The sequence below is a fragment of the Balaenoptera ricei genome, chromosome 3 (genome assembly GCF_028023285.1).
Source record: "Balaenoptera ricei isolate mBalRic1 chromosome 3, mBalRic1.hap2, whole genome shotgun sequence".
In the NCBI taxonomy this organism is placed as follows: domain Eukaryota; kingdom Metazoa; phylum Chordata; class Mammalia; order Artiodactyla; family Balaenopteridae; genus Balaenoptera; species Balaenoptera ricei.
Genome location: NC_082641.1, coordinates 163578302 through 163598071, shown reverse-complemented (window position 1 = coordinate 163598071; position 19770 = coordinate 163578302). Strand labels below are relative to the sequence as shown.

At 53.8% G+C, this 19770-nt stretch overlaps 1 protein-coding gene across 1 annotated transcript in view; it reads left to right on the top strand.

Moving 5' to 3' along the window:
- The window catches only part of COL23A1 (collagen type XXIII alpha 1 chain), a 367457-nt gene that overhangs the window by 330518 nt on the left and 17169 nt on the right, over window positions 1–19770 (top strand). Inside the window, exons 6-11 of the mRNA XM_059917860.1 lie at window positions 10703–10729; window positions 12182–12208; window positions 13615–13641; window positions 16990–17106; window positions 17981–18016; window positions 18432–18458. Coding sequence (XP_059773843.1) covers window positions 10703–10729; window positions 12182–12208; window positions 13615–13641; window positions 16990–17106; window positions 17981–18016; window positions 18432–18458 — 261 coding nt within the window. The remainder of the gene's footprint in view (window positions 1–10702; window positions 10730–12181; window positions 12209–13614; window positions 13642–16989; window positions 17107–17980; window positions 18017–18431; window positions 18459–19770) is intronic.

Below are 19770 nucleotides of genomic sequence, written 5' to 3'. Positions count from 1 at the left end.
TTGGCCCCCTGTCCTGCCCATGCAGTGGAGAGAAAGTGCGCTTTGGGGCTCCGCAGACCGTGTGATCTCAGGCATGTCCCTAACCCCTCTTCAGCCACTGGGGGAGCCAGGTAATTGACCCCATAAGAGCCCTAACACTGGACATACAGGCTGGGTTCAGTGACAGTTCTTGCCGCCGTGATGATCACTGACCCCAGCAGGGGGAGCCCTTGAGGCTGAAGGAGCCCCTCCCAGGGTAGTGTCCCCAGTGCCCAGCTCCCAGGATGTGGCCCAGGGGGCAGGAGTCAGCAGGTGCCCATGACAGCCTTCAACAGGTCAAGAGTGCCCTCTGGTGCTCCCAGGCCAGGCACTGGCATCAGTAGGAAACTGGACATTCATTTATAGAAGAGTTCCCTTGACAGCTGGTTCACTCAACAAATATTTACTGTGTTCTCACTATGTATGAGGCACTTTGTTTGGCATTTGGGATACAATTAGTGAGAAATACATCCGTGGAGTCCCTCCCCCCGTGGAGGCTGTGATTGAGTGGGAGAGAGAATAAAAATTCAGGGCCGGGAAGGAACAACAGGTTGCTGCGAGTATCTTTGACCTGGGCCTGGCCTGGTGGGAGTCGGGGCACCCCCCAAAGGAAGGGAGGTGTGAGCCGAGGTCGGAAGGCCAAGTAGGGGCTGACAAATGGGAGCTTCGGGGGAATGTCCAGAGAGAGGGTACACCCAAGACAGGCCAGGCTGGGAGGGAACAGGAGAGGGGGGTCAGGGGCCAGCAGCCATGGGGTACCCAGCTTCATTGAGCAAGTGGTTGCCTCACTAAGGGGCCACAAGGTGGAGGGAACTTGCTGTAGCCTCCAACCTGGGAAGGTCCAGGCTTAAACAAAAACTTTGCAAACCTATCAGGCTGCCCAGGAAGCAGTGAGTTCCCCGTCACTGGAGGTATACAAGCCAGGGCTGCGTACCCACCTTTCAGGAGGGACGTCTAGGGAGAGATTGGCCCCAGTGGGTCATCTTCCATACAAGGGCGGGTCCTTCCACTAATGGGTCCTCCCTTTTGGGCTATTCAGACCCAAACTCAGTGGGACAGGATGGCACGAGCCCAGCCGGGGAAGGGGGCACTTCAAAGATTCACAGACATCCTTCAGAGCCAGGCCTCTAGTGGGCACTGGAGCCTTGGGGACAGTCACAGTGGGGAGAGGAGGCATTGGGAAGACAGAGCAGAGGGTCAGTAACTGAGGAACTATGTGGGATGAGGGGGAGTTGAGGAAGACTTCTCAGAGGTGACACGTGAGTCTGGAAGGAGGACCATGGGGGCAGAGGAGGGGTCCTTGAATGTCAGGCCAAGGGGCACTGCGGCTCTGCCCTGAGGGTGGGGGTGAGGCTGTATTAGGCGCTGACGAAGCCAGAGAGGGATGGTGAGGTGGGAAGCGGGCGGGGTTTAGGCAGGAGATTTAGGCCTTATGTCCAAGTCCAAGCTGGCCATGCCTGGCCTCCCCAAGCTTCAGTTTCTTCATCTGTGGAATGGAGGTAATAATGGCACCTGCCTAACAGGGCTGTGCTCAGGGTCAGTGACATCCAGACGAGAAGGCAAATGTGTATGTCTTTTAGTTCCACCCCGTTTCCTGGATTCTTACCGCAAAACTGGCCCAGCACATTACAGTCACACTCATCCAACCCTTTTGGGTGCCAAGCTCCAGGCTGGGCACTGTCATCTGTAGGAAACCATTCCATCCACACCACACCCACTTTCCAGAGGAGGAAACAGGCTCCAGGGAAGTTAAGCAGTTCACTCCAAGGTCTGCTGGGTAAAAACAAAACAATCAGTATGACCCCCGCTCCTTCGCTGTGTAGGAAGGATGGGCGTGTGGGGGTAGGAGGCAGGGAGGCTGGTGGAGACTGGTCCAGAAGACAGGCCAAGTCCTAGGCAGGGGTGAGTGGGGGACTGGATGTGGACGTGGTTTGGAGAGATGGTTCAGAGCTAGAACTGCAGGCTCACGAGCTCATTGATACATTCCAGGGGCCAGCCAGGTGAGGAAATCGGGGAAACTGGCTGGGTGCAGGAGAGTGTAAGGAACAGTTGGGCTTGGGCTGAACTGGGGGGATACATGCCCCATCTAAAGGGGGCGCTGCAGCTCAGCCCAAGCAGGTTGATCATTACCACATCTCCTAAGATATCAAGAGAAGCTGGAGGGACTTCCCCGGTGGTGCAGTGGTTAAGAATCCGCCTGCCAAGGCAGGGGACACAGGTTCTATCCCTGGTCTGGGAAGATCCCACATGCCGCGGAGCTACTAAGCCCATGCGCCACAACTACTGAGCCTGCGCTCTAGAACCCGCGAGCCACAACTACTGAGCCCACGTGCCACAACTACTGAAACCCGTGCACCTAGAGCCCGTGCTCCACAAGAGAAGCCACTGCAATGAGAAGCCTGCGCACTGCAACAAAGAGTAGCCCCTGCTCGCCGCAACTAGAGAAAGCTCGCGTGCAGCAATGAAGACCCAACGCAGCCTGGAAGGAAGGAAGGAAGGAGGGAGGGAGGGAGGAAGAGAGGGAGGGAGGAAGGAAGGAAGGAAGAAATAAGTTTATTTTAAAAAAGAGAGAGATGCTAGAAATACAAGTTTTATACGAAATCTTTGGATTCTTAAGGATTCCAACCAATCCATTAACAGTGGGTGACAACTGTGTCATCCATGGAAACCAAAGAGGGCCTACCCCAAAGCCCAGGGTTTCAGAGAGGCTGGAAATTCAAACGTGGGTGAGGATGGGAGGAAGCAGGCAAGTGGACCCACAGACTAAGGCTCAGGGCAAGAGGGCAGATCAGGAGTGTGGCCTGGGGCATCAGGGGTCCCTGCAGAGCACCCGCTGTCGCCTCTGTGTCTGCTGTGAGCTCTGTCAGTCACTCTGTCCCCTGGTGTCTTGGTAACGCTGTGTCTCAGTCCCACCGTCTGAGCTGGGCTGTCCCAGGCAGGCCACTCCCCTTTAGACTGCCTCCATCATGTAGTTCCAGCCACAATGGGACCGTCACCCTTCTGATCCGTCCTGCTAGATCTTCACCCTAGCAGAGGCTGCCACCAAAATGGGTGCCTCAGCCTGTCTGCTATTTCCAGTGCCTTCCATCAGACCAGCCCCATGTGCCTGAGCTGGAGATGCCAGGCTAGAGGCAGCTCTCAGCAGACAAACTCGATTCACTGATCCAGCTTCCATCCTCCCACACCCAATTGGAGTCAGGTCCATCACTACCCTTCACCCCACCCTGGAACAATTTTTCATGATACCTAACAGGGTAATCATGTAATAGGCAAATGTGTAATTTAAGCAGGTAGGGATCAGTTCAAAGGCATAGCACCATCTCTTCTAGCCACGATGTATAACGGACATACGTGTAATTGCTTCCAGTGCATGCAAGATATTCACTGAGCATGCCCTCTCTGCAAAATAGAAGCCAGCTGGCTTTCTGGCCTCACAGAATCATAGAGCTAAAGGGACCTAGAGATTTTCTAGGCCAAGGGTTACAAACCCAGATGCCCCCACAGAGCTGGCAGGTCACCTCAGCAGGAGAGCAGGCCAGGTGTGAGGCACAAGGGTGGGGTGGAGCCTGTGGCCCTGGGGCAGTGCCCAGCTAAAGGAGCACTTGACCCAGCAGGTATTGCCATGCATGTGGACCCAGGGTGCAAGATCTTCAGCTTTTCAAGAAAAGTCCATACTCCAGATGTTTATGTGAAACGTCACAATTTTTAAATGTTGCAACTCATTTGGTTAGTTTTCCTTTTTTTTTTTTTTTTTTAACTGCATGGACCAAACCAAACCTGGCTCCAGGCCAGCCCTGCCCTCCCCTGTACAGACGAGGAGTGGGAGGGGGCAGCGTGGGCAGGCCAAGGAGCAGGTGAAGGGCAGGGCTCTGACCTCGGCAGGCTCCTAGGTCCCCACCCAGCTAAAGCCCTCACAGCTTGCTATGAGTTAGGTGCAGTAGGTGACTGCAGAGCCCACTCTACAGAGGGCCCCAGATCCCAGGAAGGGGATCCCCAGGAGGAACCATGTGCCACCACCCAGGCACGAGCTGCAGCCAGGCTGGACGTAAGAAGTGGGGGTCCTTTCTTCCCTTACCCTACGGTGGAATTCAAGTCTGGGAAACTGCTAAGCCCAGACAGTCTTGCTGTGGCCCATGTGTGTGCAAACAGCCTGGCCTGAGAAATCAGAACCACATGGTGCTGACCTGCCCAAGGGGGCTGCCCACCCACCCCCTTGCCCACTGGACAGCCCTGATGAGAGAGACCTTTGCACAGGAATGTGCACGTCCCAGGCTGGGACCCCAGGCCCCAACCGCCTTGTAATTTGATGAATTGTCAACATCTGGGCCATAATTACTGGGCCCTGGACTGATAATCCTGGTAAGCCCCCTCATCCAGGGGCCCTGTTCTGGTGCATTTGGAGGGCTCCATTCCCCGAGGGGAGCTGTCAGCATTCATTACAACCAGAAAGCAAGATAGTCACCCAGCTCCGGCCAGTCTGAGCATTTACTCCTGTCTCCGCCTAAACACAACCAGCGTACTGATTTAGTTCAGTTCAACAGACACTCTTGCCAATTGGGAGGGCTGAGCCACAGCTAACAGGGAGGAACAGAAGCAGCCAGCCCTGTGCAGAGGAAATGGTTGACACAACTTCTTTGCCTCGGGGTTCCTCCGAGGCTTTGTTCCTTGATGAACATTGAGAAGCTCCAGTGATGGATGGAGTCGGCATACTCCACGGCCCAAACTTACTTCCCCAAGAAACCTCCCCTCCTTTGCCGTACTCGTTAATATTTCTCAGAAGATGGCTCCGTGGAACCTGCTTAGGAAATACCCAATAGGGTGAGGGAGGGAGGGAGCAAACCCATGAAGGTAAGAGATGACAGCAGTGGCACAGCCTGGCGTCCCATTGCCAGCCACTAGGAAGGCCCCACAAAGGTCCCTCCCGGCACTGCCCACCCGAGAGCCAGTGCAGACTCCACCTCTGTGTCCACTTCCCTGTAGGGTCTCATGACTTGGGTTGGTCTGAAAGAGGAGACAAAGGAGACTAACCTGGGACTCATGTTGAACTTGTCATTTGAGAGAAGGGCAAGACCTCCATTTTACGGTTGAGGAAACTGAGGCTCAGGGCTGCTCGGGCCCCTGAGCGAGGCAAGGGGCACGGGCCAGCACGGGGGCTCTGTCCTCCTGGCATGCGATTCAGCGCACCACAGGGTTTTGTTTGCTTCCGCACATCCGGAAGCGTCCTGGAGCTCAGCTGATCTGCACCAGGGAGGAGTGATTTAAAGCAGAACCCAGGCTTGTAAACAGCTGTGGGGCTTCGTGGAGGGCAGAAGGCGATGAAAACCTCTGGTGAATTCCACAGCTTTGATCAGGCAGGAGAGGGAGCCGGCAGGAACCGAGCGCCTCCAGGCACAGGGCTGTGGCATCTGACTCTCAGGATCACCCATTCTGTGGAAGCTGAGGCTCAGAGAGGGGATCTGAACCCAGGGAAGGCCCAAGCCCTGCCTTCACTCCGTGGGCTGCCCAGTGTCGTTCCTTCCGCTCCTCTGGTGGGAGACCCAGGGGGAGAAGCAGCTGGAGCAGCTGATGATCGGGGAAGGGGAGGGCTGCCTTGATGCAATAAGACCCCATGCCACCAAGGCCATGCCTCCACCCAGTCTGGGGCTCTGCTCTTCCAGGTGGCCTAGCTTCCCACAGCAGCCCCATCCTGCTCAAAACCAGCTTGTCAGCTGCTGGGGCACTCAGCCTGGACCTTGCCCTGCCTTGATCCAGCCTGACTGCTGGACCCACCCCGTGTTTGTCCTTGGCTCCCATCTGACCAGCCCCTGACCCTTCCCCAGAATGTTTCTCCTCCTCTCAGAGCACCCAGAGCCAGGCTTGGGCCTCCCTCCAGCACATGGAAACACCTGGTTCATAGATGGTCCACACAGCCTGCCATCAGGGTTGCTTTGCTAAGACTCAGCCAGGCCCTGAGATGAGAGAGTCCGGTGAGGCTGGGAACATTGCCCTCCGGGAGACCCACAAGCAGAATGATGGCTCAGGCAAATCTTGCAGGAAAGAAACCTATTTCATAGGGTGTAACCCCTTATTTGACCATAGTATTCCCTTCCCCAGGCAAGCCTGTTAACACCCTGCAAGACACTGTTCCTTGGGCACCAGTTTGGGAAAGGCAGGATGAAGGGGCAGGATCCATCCTCTAAGGTTCACAGCCCAGGGCCCAGCCTCCCCCAGGATAAGAGGGGTCAGAATCATGCCCCAGAGCTAGGCAGGTCCGTCTGACTCCAACGCCAGGCTGTTTCCTCCTCCACCCCACCCTTTTGTGAGTCCCCTCCTCAGTGACTCCTAGTGACCACTGGTCACCTATCAGCCTCTCCAAGGGTCAGCTATTTCCCCAGAGAGAGAATTCAAGGGCCTGGGCACAGCCTTCTTGCCTAGGTGTCACCAGAGGTAAGCCCAGAGCCACCTCCTCAGACCAAGGCCATGGCTGTGGGTCAGCTCCACCCACAAGGCTGGGCCAGCACCCTCTGGTCTCTAAATATTTGCATGTGGGCATTCTGTGTTTGCCAAGGGAATCTTCTTGGCATCATATCTAACCACATACAGCTCCAATCTTGGGTTCCCAGGGAATTTGAGATGACTTTCCTTCAGCCCTGCGATGGGCGTTTCCAAGATTGCTGCTCTTAATGCCCCCTCTTGCCATTATTCAGAAACTGCAAACTTTATTCTTGTTTTTAAAACTCCAAGACCTGGGGGCCAAGGACTCTGTGATCCCAGATACAGGCAGGGCCCTGGGTGGGAAACTTGGTTTTCTGCCACTTACGGGGCTTCTCACAAACGAGAAAGCTGGGGACCAAGGCTGCACCATCAATGAGCCATCGAGGACAGTCTTGGAGTTGGCAGAGGGGAGCATCCTGCCTGGAAGGCAGGATTCACTCTCAGGAAGGGGCAGCTGAGGTCTGGTCATCAGAACGCTCTCAGAGACAGCTGGTGGCACTGATTTTTTCCCCCTCTGGGGTCGAAGCCAAGGGAACATCCCCGGGCTCCCTTCTTCAGTGGACACTTCTAGAAAAGCAGGGCACCATGGCGCTGCGTGCTTCACGTCAACTGGAACTGGCCCTGGCAGAAGGTCAAAGTGAAAGAGGGTCCAGGGAGCCCTTGCCCAGGGAAGGTCTGCTCAGTGAGGGAGACAGAGGTACCAGGAATCCTGGAAAGAAGGCAAAGCCTATGAACCTTCTCCCTAGGTTCCCTGGACAGCCATCTGTCACCCCTACTACCCTGTGCTGCAGGAGAGGGAGCACTCCAAAGAGAGTGGGGCCTATTTCAAGCCCTTGGACAATCCCACTGACTCAGCTTCTTCATCTGCAGGAGGGGGCATGGCACCTGTCTCCCAGGGCCGTGGCAAGGGCAAACCCTGTGAAGGATACGGAGTCAAGTCCAAAGCAAACCCTGCTCTGTGTCCTGGCCTTTATCAGGGACACCTTGGGCTCATCACGCTGTCCAGTTCCAAGGCCAGCTCATGTCGCAGCTGCTGGTGGTGACTTAGCAGTGAGGCCCGCTGTGTTCTCCCTCCTGACATATGAAGAAAAGAGCTTTATTTAGTTCTAAGCTGCACCTTAGTCTCCTTTTTTGTTTGTTTTGTTTTGTTTCTTGTGATGAGGACTTTTAAGATCTACTCTCTTAGCAACTTTCAAGTATACAATACAGTAGTGTTAACTAGAGTCCTCACTGCTGTACATTACTTCCCTAGAACTTATTTATCTTGTAACTAGAATGTTGTACCTTTTGACCCCTTCATCCATTTCACCCACACCCACACCCACCCCCCTACTTCTGGCAACCTCCAATCTGTTCTCTGTATCTATGAGCACGGGTTTTTTTGCTGTTGTTTTGTTTTAGATTCCACATATTAGTGAGATCATGTGGCATCTGTCTTTCTCTGCCTGACTTTTTTACTTAGCATACTGCACCTCAAGTTCCATCCATGTTGCAAAAGGCAAGGTTTCATTCTTTTTTATGGCTGAATAGTATTCCAGTGTGTGTGTGTGTGTGTGTGTGTGTGTGTGTGTGTGTGTGTGTGTGTACCACATCATCTTTATCCATTCATCCATCGGTGGGCACTTAGGTTGTTTCTATGTCTTGGCTATTGTAAATAATGCTACAGTGGGGGTACAGATATCTTTTCGAATTATTGTTTTCATTTTCTTTGAATAAATACCCTGAAGTGGAATTGCTGGATCATAAGGTGGCTTTATTTTTTATTATTTGATGAACCTCCATACTGTTTTCCATAGTGGCTGCACAATTTACATTCCCATCAGTAGCACACAGGGCTTCCTTTTTCTCCACATCCTCACCAACACTTGTTACTTCTTGAAAAGGAAGGAGCTTTACTTAGTTCTAAACTGCATCTTGGTCTCTTTTTAATTTCTGTCTGCATTATGGCTTCTTTTAATCCATGCAGAATAGAGAGGGGCAAAGTTTTCACTGTGTTTGGGCTCAGGTCAGCAGGATGGACAGACACATGCAAGGCCTGGGCACAGAGTCTGCAGTGGCAACCACACTGGACAAGGTGACTGGGGGCCCGTGGGCAGGCGAGATCCAGTGGGCAATGGGACAGAGCAGGGAAGGTTTGAACAGAGGAATGCAAGGGCAGACCAGAAGGGAGAGTGGCCAGAGGCCAGGCAAGACCACTGCCGTGGCTTGAGTGCAGTGTGGACACAGAACTGAAGTGCCTGCCATATCGGCTCCAGCCCCCCCTTCTTCTGGCTGCATGGCCTGGGGCAAGGCCTTCCCCTCACTGGGCCTCAGTTTCCTCCTCTGTAAGATGGGTATGATAACACCTGCCTTACACAGGGCTTCTGTTGTGATTCAGGCAGAGTGTGGAGGCCACCAATAGCCCCCAGAAGAGACCCAGGATGGGACTGGGCCCTCTGTGTTATGGCAGCTGAGAGGGCTACGCCAGGGTGAGGGGTCCCGCGTAGAGATGCCCAGAGGGACATGGCCCTGAGGAGGCCTAGCAGGGCCTGAGCATGGAGGGTAGATGAGGGGCAGGACCTACTTTTAGCGGACTGCTAAAGGGAAAAGGCTTTTCATATGGATCCAGTTCAGGACAGCCAGGAGCTGGCCCAAGGAGACAGGCCAGCTAGGACAGCTTCTGATGAGCTACAGATGGCGGGGACCTAAACTGCACCTTACCAGGAGCCCCCAGGGCCTGGGCCCCCAAGACCTTGGAATGGCCCCACTCCCCCTCTCCTGGGACCCCAGCTGACCCCAGGCCATCACCCTGACATCCAGACCCTCAACTGAATGTGAAGCGAGTGGCCAGAAGCACTTAGGAGACCAATTTTCAGAATTGCCCTGGTTTCTTGCCTGGAGTGAGGCCCTTGAGTGAGGGTACCAAGGAGAAGTCACTCTCACAGCATCTGGAGAATCTGCAGATGGCTGTCTGCCAGGGAAGTCTGGAGACCCAACCAGGGAAACTGGCTGTTGACCACTGGACCCAGCAGGCAGGTGGACCCAGTCCATGGCACCCCCGTTGGATTCCTCTACACCTCCACAAGAGTGTAGACGAATCCAGTGAGGCTTTGTCAGGTGGGTGGACAGTGGCAGCTGTTGGGCAGTGGTCACCAGCCGTCTGCAGACACCACAAAGCCCCCAGACCGCTGAGAGGCCCCAGCTCTCTAGACCCACCCTTGTATTATTTGACTTTTGCCTGCAAAGACCACAGCAGTGCAGGGAGCTGAAAGAGCTTTCAAGACTCTTCCTGTTATGTCTTAGTTCAGGCTACTCTAAGAAAGTACCATGGACTGCATGGCTTATAAACCACAGAAATCTGTCTCTTCAGTTCTGGAGGCTGGGAAGTCTGAGATCAGGGTGCCAGCACAGTCGGGTTCTGGTGAGGGCCCTCTTCTGGGTTGCAGACTTTCAACTTCTCACTGTGTTCTCACATGGTGGAGAGAGAGCTAGAGAGCTCTCTGGGGTCCTTTTTATAAGGGCACTAATCTCATTCATGAAGGCTCCACCCTCATGACCTAATCACTTCCCAAAAACCCCACTTCCACATTCCATCACATTGGGGGTTAGGTTTCAACATATGAATTTGGGGGGCACATTCAGTCCCTAACAAGTTACAAGTGACAGAAACTCAAATTCAAACTGGCTTAAGGAAAGAAATGTATTCACTGACAAACAGAAAGAAGTATGCAGAGGTAGTTTCAGCTTCAGGCCCTTTGCCTGCCTTTCTCTCTGTCTCTCAGCTCTGCCTTCCTCTCCGTTGGCTCTTTCTCAAGCCATGCGGTGCCCCCAGGAGCTCCAGGATTAGCCCCATCAGGAGAAAAGAATCCTCTTTCTTCTAAAACTCCACCATTCAGAGTCCCAGGCGTGACACTCATCCCTGAACTACTCACCCTGGCCGAGGGAATATGGTCACATGTCCAAACCCTATGGGGTGGATGGGGGTGGCTTTGGAGAAGAAACGGGCTCTGTTATCAGAGGAGGGGATTCTGGACAACAAACAGCACAGAGATGCCCCCACCCTGAGTCCACGTGAAATGTACCCAAGACCATGGGCTCGGGGCAGGCTTTGGTCTCTTGTCACTCAGTCGTGCCTCTGGGTCGTAAAACACAGAAGAAATGCCTTTCCTGTGTGTAACCTCTGTGCTCTCTCACTGTCTCTCTCACTTTCTCTCTCTCTCTCGTTTTCCAGGGGCCACTGGGTCTGGATGGCAAGCCCGTAAGTGATAACAGGGCAGTTGTAGGTGGTCCTGGGATGGGGCTGCCCCTGGGGTTGGGAGTTACCGTGGATGCCAGAGGGAAGGGCCACTAAGAACCTGGTTTAGCACGGAGAGAAGCTATTTGACCGTCAGACTTGAGTTTAAATCCAGCTCCACCACCTGCTGACTGTGCAGCCTTGAGGAGGCCTCTTCACCTCCCCAGCCTGAGGCTTCTGTTTGTCAAATAGGCATATTAACTCTCCCCACAGCGATGCTGGGGACGCAAAGAACTGTGAACAGCACTGTCCCTGGTGTCCATTCAGCCCTCAAAACATAGAAGGCCCTCCCAGCAGACCCCAGGCACAAAGCATCCCCTCATACAGTCTCAAGACTTAGATGGTAGACATCAGGCTGAAGAGTTCTCAACACCTGGACCAGAAGCATATGGTCCACTGGCATCCTTAGCAGAATGAATAAGATGCACACAGAGGCAGCATAATAAAATGAATAATTGGATATGGATGGAAGGAAGGAAGGACAGATGGATGAATAGATTGATGAACAGATGGACAGATGGATGGATGAATGGATGGACGGATGGGTGGATGGAAGAAGAGTCAAATGAGGTAATGAATCAATAATTGTACACACAGTTGGATGCATGGAAGAGCAGATGAGTTAGTGGATGGATAAATGCGTGATGGTTGAGCAGACAAGTGAGTGAGAAAAAAAAATGAATGAATTAACAAATGATTGAAGAGCTGACTGATGATGGGTGCATTATTAAAGGAGGGGAAGCAAGAACCCACTACCTAGATGGATGAGTTGTTGAATGAGTGAATGAGCGAATCCATCACTACCTGAAGGGAACATGGATGTTTTGGGATGGAGGCCAGTGATTGAGGTCCCTGACCAAGAGTGTGAACCCCAAGCTGGCCCACCGCAGCCTGGCCCCCACCCCGGGGTCTCTGAGCTCCACAGTCGGTGCCTTGTGTGTGGCCTGACCCGCTTCCCTAGAAGTCCTGGTAACTTGGCGAGACTGAAAGAGACACATTTCCCTGCAGCCAGAGAGTGATGGCCTGCGGGGAGGCCACCTCCACAGCCACACGTTCACCCAGACCCCGAAGACAGTGACCTCCTCACTGGTACCTGGGCACAACGGGTGCTGAGCAGGGAGGGCTCTGTCCTCTGGGGGGAATGACTAGCACATGTGCCCCTGTCCAGAGAGGGTGCCAGCGACCGCCCCAGTCTCCTGTCTTCCTCGTGGCGAGCACTGAGGCTCAGAGCTTCCTTGGGGCCAGCACAGGCAGCCCTCCTAAAGGCTGATAGGCTCGTATGTTTTTTCACTCAGCTGCCCACAGCTCTGCTCAGCCTCACAGGCCCTTCTGCCCTCAAAGCCTCAGGGAAGATAGAAGGGGGCTAGCCTAGTGCTCCTCACTCACTCCTCTTCTCTCTCTATCTTCCTTCTCCAGGGACTTCCAGGCCCCAAAGGAGAAAAGGTAAGTGATGCTGGAGGCTGTCCAGATGCAGTCGGCTGATAAAGGAGGCCAGAAACCTGCCTTCAGACCCCAGCTCCAGAGTGTGACCTTGGGCAAGTTACATCCCCTCCTGGAGCCTTACTTTCCTCATCTGTGAAGTGGGGCTAGTGGTGCCTACCTCCTAAAATGGTTACAAGGCTTACATTTGACGATTTAAAGTACCTGGAGGGTTGAATCCGAGTTCTCCTGGCACCAGAGTGTAACAAAACTGAAAGCACACTCTACCCAGAATGATGAGTTTCCAAAATAATCAATCCTGAAAAGGGGAAGGTGCTAGAAGAGCCTGTGGAATTGAACACTGACTGTTGATGGCATTCTTTGTGGGGAGGACACCCCCCCAGGAAAACAAATGGCAGAGAGCTAACCCTGAGATATTTGCAGCCCTTTGTGAGAAGGTCTTCCCTGACATTTGGCACTAAATGTCACAACAGTCAGACTCCTGGAGGGCTGGGAACTCCAAGTGACTTGGAGGGGAGCAGGAGAGAGGGGAGACCTGTGTGTCCCACAGTGGAGTCAGGGGAGGGAGGGGCCGTAACAGACCTGGGTGTAGTAGAACCGACGGGCACTTCTAAGGCAGGCAGGGCAGGGCAGGGCAGGGCAGGGCTGGGCAGGGCAGGGCTGGGCAGGGCTGGGCTGCGCCACTGCGATGTGGCCCGCACAGGTCAGGGCAGCCAGGGCTCCGGTCCACCCTCAGGGCTGAGCAAGGCACAGGATCCGGTGTTCAGAGCCTCAGGTTTGCATTACAGCTCCACCACCAACTGTGTGGCCTTTGGCAAGTTACCCAGCTCTCTGGGCCTCAGTTTCTCCGTCTGTAAATTAAAACCAACCTCTCGTGGGGAAGACTGCGCAAGGTAACCGTCTGAATGTTCTTTGTAGATGATGAGACACTCGTGCAGTTGGCAGGTGCAGTGATTGCCTTCCTGCCAATTCTGGCTGATGCCACCGAGTCATAGAAATGATTAAGGCAGGGGCTTTGAAGACAGAGAGAAATTGAAGTCTTGGCATCTACTGCTACATAGCATACTGCCCCAAAACTTCGTGACTTAAAACAGTAAATCAATTATCATCCCTCATTATTCCCAGGTTCGGGGGTTCCACTCTGCTGTGTCTGGGGGCTGCCAATAGATAACAGACCACCTGGCTCCAAGCCCTGGATCTACTAGCTGTGTGACCTTGGGCAAGTTACTTAGCCTCTCTGTGCCTCAGTTTCCTCATTGGAAATGGAGATAACATAGAGCCTGTATGTTTTTTTTGTTAGAATGAAGTGAGACTGTGTATATGAAGCACTGAGCACAGAGTAAATGCTCCACACGTGTGAAGTAGTAATAAAAGTAGTGGTGATGTATCACCCTGTTTTTTGTTCCTAGGGTGCACCAGGAGACTTTGGCCCCCGGGTAAGAACTGAGCAAGACCCTCCCCTGATCCCACATGGTTTGTTTCGTATCATAATAAGGTATACCTTGCGTTTCTTCTGGATCCCTATGCTTATACAGAAAAAAGTGAGCAAGCAGCCCCTCCCCACCCGTGGTCTATCTCGCTGCCTGTTTTCACTTCAACATCCGCTGGGTGGAAGCCCCAAGCACCTTGATTTGGCCGAGGCTGCCATCCCCTGCACAGACAGGGAATCTCTGGCAGACATCCGGTCACCCTTATCACCATAGATGGGCAGACAGTGGAGCTGGCACTGGGCCCAGACTGGAGACTGATCTTCCTGAGGGCAGCTGGCACCCAGGAAGAGGGAAGGCTGTGGATGGAGCCAGCAGCCCTGAGCCCAGAGTTCAGCTCTGCCACTTACCAGCTGAGTGACCTGGAGTGAGTCACCTTCCCCTCTGAGACTCAGTTTCTCCAACTGTGAATGGGGATGACATCCTTTACCCCAAGCCACTGAGGTGAAGATTCATGGCAATCAGGAAAGTGGGCACCCAGCACCCCAAGTGGGAACAGTAGATCAGAGTCTCTGTCCAGCCCACCTCTAGCCCTTCATGCCCCCTGGGTCCAGGGACCCAGAAGCGCCTTGTTCCGAACCAGGGTTCTCCTCAACGGAGGCTGAAGCAGAGTGGAGACCTCTGCTGGTTGGGCCCCACAAAGCAGGTCTTGGCAATTTGGTGGGGAGCTTAGCTGGGGATGCCCACTCATGGATCTCTGTGCAGCTCAGGCTTTCCCCAGGCTGGTGGGGGCATTTCTAAAGGGCCTTCCCAAGAGCAGCATTCTAAGCGGCGGGAGGCCAGTTAAGAGCTACCTCCAGAACGGACACAGTAGCACGTCCACTGCATTCTATTGGTCACAGCAGTCACAGGGCCCGCCCAAGTCAAGAGGGTGGAGAAATGGACTCCAGCTCTTGGGGGAGTGCGAGGTCCCATTGAAGAGGAGCCCGTGGGATGGCAGCAAGGATAGCACCCATGTTTGGAGAACGTGGTCCGCCACTTCCAATGACCAGGCTTCCTCTCTCCAGGCGGGGTTAAGTGGCTTTGCCTCCAGAAATAGCCTGGTCGTTTCTAAATCACCCTCCTGCCTTTCTCATCACACACCTGTTTGCCAACTAGATGGTTTTCCCGAGGCTCAGTCCGGGATTTATAAGTAGAGACCATCACGTGTACAATCGCCGAATCCTCAAGGTAGACTGGCGGAGTCTGGGCTGCTGGTGTGCGCACTCCCCTCGACTCACCCCACATTCCCAGGGGGAGACCTCAGCCATCCGATCCTGGCGGGAGGAGGAGGAGGAGGAGGCTGACCAGCCTCATTCCAAGTAACCCAGGAGAAGACCCTAAACCCCCTCTAGAACCTGCTCAAGTATCTACACCCATTTTCTGCCTTGATAAGGAGCTTCCAGGCCAGTGGTTCCCACCCTGAGCCATTAAAGGAGCAGCAGGGGGCGGGGTATCTTCAACTGATTCCTAACACAGTGTAAAATGAGACAGGAATGACCCACCACTATTGCCACTCTGGTTGGGTGACCTTACCAAACTCAGTTGTCTTTTGGCTGGAATTCTGTCTTCTTGGTCAGGACCCTGGCTGAGTCAGACTGACCAGAAGATCTGTGTGGTGGACATTGAGAGCTTCAGTTAATTTTTTAATTAGGAAAATAAGTGAGCTATGTCTTAAGTGCAGTGGCCTAGAGAACCAAGTTCTCTCATATCGTGGGGTCACAGATGAAAAATACTGTCTAAAAGAGACTCTTGCCTCAGTGGCCAGAGGAGACAGTGCCTTTCCTAGCTCTGTAACCCTGGGTAAATGATTACATTCTCTGACCCCTGGCTACTCCATCTGTAAAATGGGACAATAGCAGTGCCCTGGCCAGGTGGTTGCAGCATTGGGTGAGATAACCTCCAGGTAGGCCTCACTCCTCAGTGCTTGGCACACAGCAGGGGCCCAATCCACAAAAGGCTTCTTCCTTTCTTGGTGACAGGAAGGTTGGGAACTGCTGGCACTGTGAGCCAGATGTGCCACATTACTGTGCCCTGAGCCAGTGCTGGGCGGGCACCACTGAGGCAGCAGGAATTGCTGGGGGCACTGTGGTCTCTCCTCCTCTCCTCCTTGCAGGTGGGGCCACAAGGTGAGGGCTCTGGCTGCCTGAGGTCTGACCCATTACTAACACGGCCAAGAGTGAGGGATCTGGTGCTGCATGAGAGAGACGGTGTGGTCCTTTGTCGCTCTTTTTTTTTTTTTTTTTTTTTTTTTTTGAGATAATTAAAAATTCATATGCAGTTGTAATAAATAATACCCCGTGCACCCATCATCCAGTTTCCCTCAATGGTGACATCTTGCATCGCTGTAGTACAATCTCACAACCAGGAAATTGACACTGATATAATCTGCCAACCTTATTCCAGTGTCACCCATTTTACTTATTTGTGCGTCTACTTACTTCCATGCAATTTTATCACCCTTGAGATTCGTGCAACCACCACCCAAAGATCCCTCCTGCTATCCTTTTATAGCTGCAGTTACCCCCCTCCCTGCCCCCATCCCTAACCCCTGGCAACCACTAATCTGTGCTCCATCTCTATACATTTGCATACCAAGAATCTCACGTAGATGCAGTCATCTAGTAGCTACCCTTTGAGATTGGCTTTTTTCACTCAGCATAAATCTCTTGACATGCATCCAAGTTGCTGCATGTGTCAGTACTTTGTTCCTTTCTATGTATTGCTGAGCAGTATTCCATGACATGGATGTACCCCAGTTGTTTAATCATTCACCATTGAAGGACATTTGGATTGTTTCCTGTTTGGAGCTATTACAAATAAAGCTGTTGTGAACATTCATGTATGGGCTTTTGTGTGAACATGTTTCTATTTATCTGGGACAAATGCCCAAGAGTGTGCCTCTATCACTTAATAAAGCAGGAGCTGACCAACCAGGAAGGTCTTTCAGGAGGCTTGCAGTCCCCATTCCAGAAGGAAGGGGGCTGGTTGGGCACTTGTGCTTTGTCCCACACCTAGTGTGTCTCATCTCTCACCTAAACACCGTAGCTGGGCTGCAGGCACTGAGAGCTGGAGACATGAAGCATGCCATGGAGTGTACAAGATCCTACTGGCCTCTTATGCAGAGGTGTAGGGACCTGTCCCTTTGTGTGGCCACCAAGAAGTGGCAAGAAGCCCAATAACAAACCCCTTTCCTCTGAGCCTGCCGAGGGCTGGGAGAGCGAAGGCATCTGGCCGCCCATCTGAGGAGGCCTCTCTCTGGAGGCCAGAACCCCTTCCCCTACGCCTCAGAGTCATGCTGGGCCCCATCTCTTTCAGGGAGATCAAGGGCAAGATGGAGCTGCTGGGCCTCCAGGGCCCCCAGGACCCCCTGGGGCCCGGGGCCCTCCTGGCGACACTGGGAAAGATGGCCCCAGGGGAGCACCAGGCCCAGTGGTAAGAGAGAGCATGGAGCTGGACCACCCAGGACGTGGTTCTGTACTTACCAAAATTCCAAACCCTGATCCCAGAATCAATGCCAACCCTAGCCCTATCCCAAACGCCGACCCAGACTCTTACTCCAGTCTCACCTTAAATCTGACACTAACCAGGTCCTTAACCCCAATTTAGACCTTGACCCCAAATTCACTCCCAAATCCAGATCCACACCCCCAATTCAGATTGTTATCCAGACCCTAACTCTCACCCCTACAGACTCTGACCCAACTCTTATCCCCACACTCGAACCCCAGATAGATTCAGAGACTCTAACCTTGGTTATAGTCTCACTCCCAATGCACACGCTGAGACCCATGTGAGGCTGCTGTCTCTGCAGATATCTGCCAACCTCTTCTCCCTCTCTCTCTCTCTCCCTCTCAGTCTCTCTCTCTCTTTCTTTTTCTCTCTCTATTTTTTCTTTACTTCTCTCTCTCTTTCTCCCCAGTACTAACTAAGCCTCGGTTGTCCTCACATAGTCCTAACCCCAATACCGGAGGCCAAACCTCATTGTACTGCCCCTTTCCTTCACCCAGGGGCTCCAACCTGCACTTTCCCTCCAGTGCAGAGCCGGCACCTCCACCAAACTGCCGCCAGGGTCCCCTGTCAGGGCAACTGCTCAGTTGGCTCACCGATTCCTTGTCATGTTGGGCATATAATTCCCTGAGCCTCAGCTTTCTTGTCTGTGGGGTGGGGACAGTGATGCCCACTTCTCAGAGGTTTGGTGAGGACAAAATGTACTTGCAGCCCCAGCCCAGGGTCTGGCGGGAGATGTGGGCTCAGTCAGCTGTGAGCCCCTGCCTCCCCTCATTGCTCTCCTCTTATGCCTCCTCAGGGTGCCAAAGGAGAAGCTGGACAAGATGGCGAGACGGTCAGTATCCAGGGCATTTCAGAGGCCTGGGCTGGCAGGACCGTGGTTCCAAACCCAGAAGCCCCTCTCCCACACACACGCACACCGGGGTTGGGTGTGCGGCTGTACGTGTGTGCACACCTGCGCTCTTGCCCCCCACCACCAGTGGGGAGCAGATGGGCCAGGACTCCAGCCCCAGCAAAATTCTCACAGACCCAGACCCCTGGGAGGGAGCCTGCAGTCCACTTGTCACTGCTTAAGATCTAAAGCGGATTTCTGTCCAAGATACGAACGGGTGGCACAGCCGGGTTCCAGAGACAGCCCTGCCTGCCCTCTGGGACTTGGTGTCACCCTTTATAAAAGAAGGATGCTAAGGAAGACAGCCCGGGAGCCCTGTCTGGGATCATGTTTAACACCCCTTCTTCTCTCATTTCAGGGCCCGAGTGGACCCCCAGGGCCCAAGGTAAGTTCCTCTCACTCCTGTCTCAGGCCTGGGGGTGTGGGGCTCCCTCACCCCACCACCTTCCCCTCCCCCGCCCCCACTGAAGCCAAAGTGGCAGGGTTAGAAGACCAAGTTCTGTAACCTTAGGCAAGTGACTTCATCTCTCTGTGCCTCAGTTTACTCATCTGTCAAATGGGGTCATGATAAACTTTTCCTGCCTTTCCTTCACAGCAGGTCGTGAGGATCGAATAATAAAATCCATTAGCTTGTCAGCTCTCTTTTCTTCCCTCCTTGAGCAGCACCTGCCAGGGTGGGAAGGCAGGCTATGGTCCTCCCTGAAGGAACCAGAGCCCCTGGACTGAGCAGGAGGGAAAGGTGGGAGAGGAGCCCCTTTAGTGAGTGCCTGCTGGGAGTCAAGGGCCTTCAATGCATTCCCTCTAATCTCACAACCACTCTCTGAGGCTGGAGGAGTCAGAGACCCTCTTTCAGGAGCAGTGACTTGCCCAGGGTCACTCAGCTTGGGAGGGACCAGGTCAGGGTCGGAGTGGAGTCCAAGACCGTCAGCCCCAGCACCCACATGCATCTCTCTGAGGGGCTCGGGGTCTCTGGGCTGCACTGGATGGGGATCATCAGGGCCACTTCTACCAGAGGAGCAGGTGCCTGGTGTCCAGGTGGCTCTGACCTCTCTCTTGCATCCCCACTCTTGTCTCCCCCGCAAGGTGAGCCCAGTGTTCCTGGAAAGAAGGTGGGGGTGGCTGTGGACGGCCTCTTGGCAGGGATGTGGGAAGTGGCTGGAGAGAAGGGCAGGGGCTGGGCACGGCAGAACCCAACCTAAGTCCTGACTGTGGGTGGCGGCTCTGACCTCTGTCTCTGAAGCCAGGATCTCATTCATTCATTCATTCACTCATTCACTCACTGTTAGAGAAATACATCAAACACATACAATTACTCAAACGTATCAGATTTGTTCCCACGTCAAATTGGTTCTCAAGGTGTGATCCCTGGATCAGCAGTATCAGCGTCACTGGGGGCGCATTAGACATGTGTGTTCGGGGCCCATCCCAGAGGCCCCGAGTCAGAGACACTGGGGGTGGGCGTGCTCTGGTCAGGCAGCCCCCTGAGTGGTGCTGACATGCGCTCAAGTTTGGGAACCACTGACCCAGATTCATCTTCCCCCATTGCTTCCCGTGGTCGGGCCTCCTCCTCCTCTTCCTCCTACTGGGCTCAGCAAAGCTGCCCCCTCCTCCGGGGGACCGTCCCCAGCCACCTACTGAAACACACGCTCTCCCTGAGTCCCTCTCTATCCCACCATTCTCTTATATTCTCTTGTCTA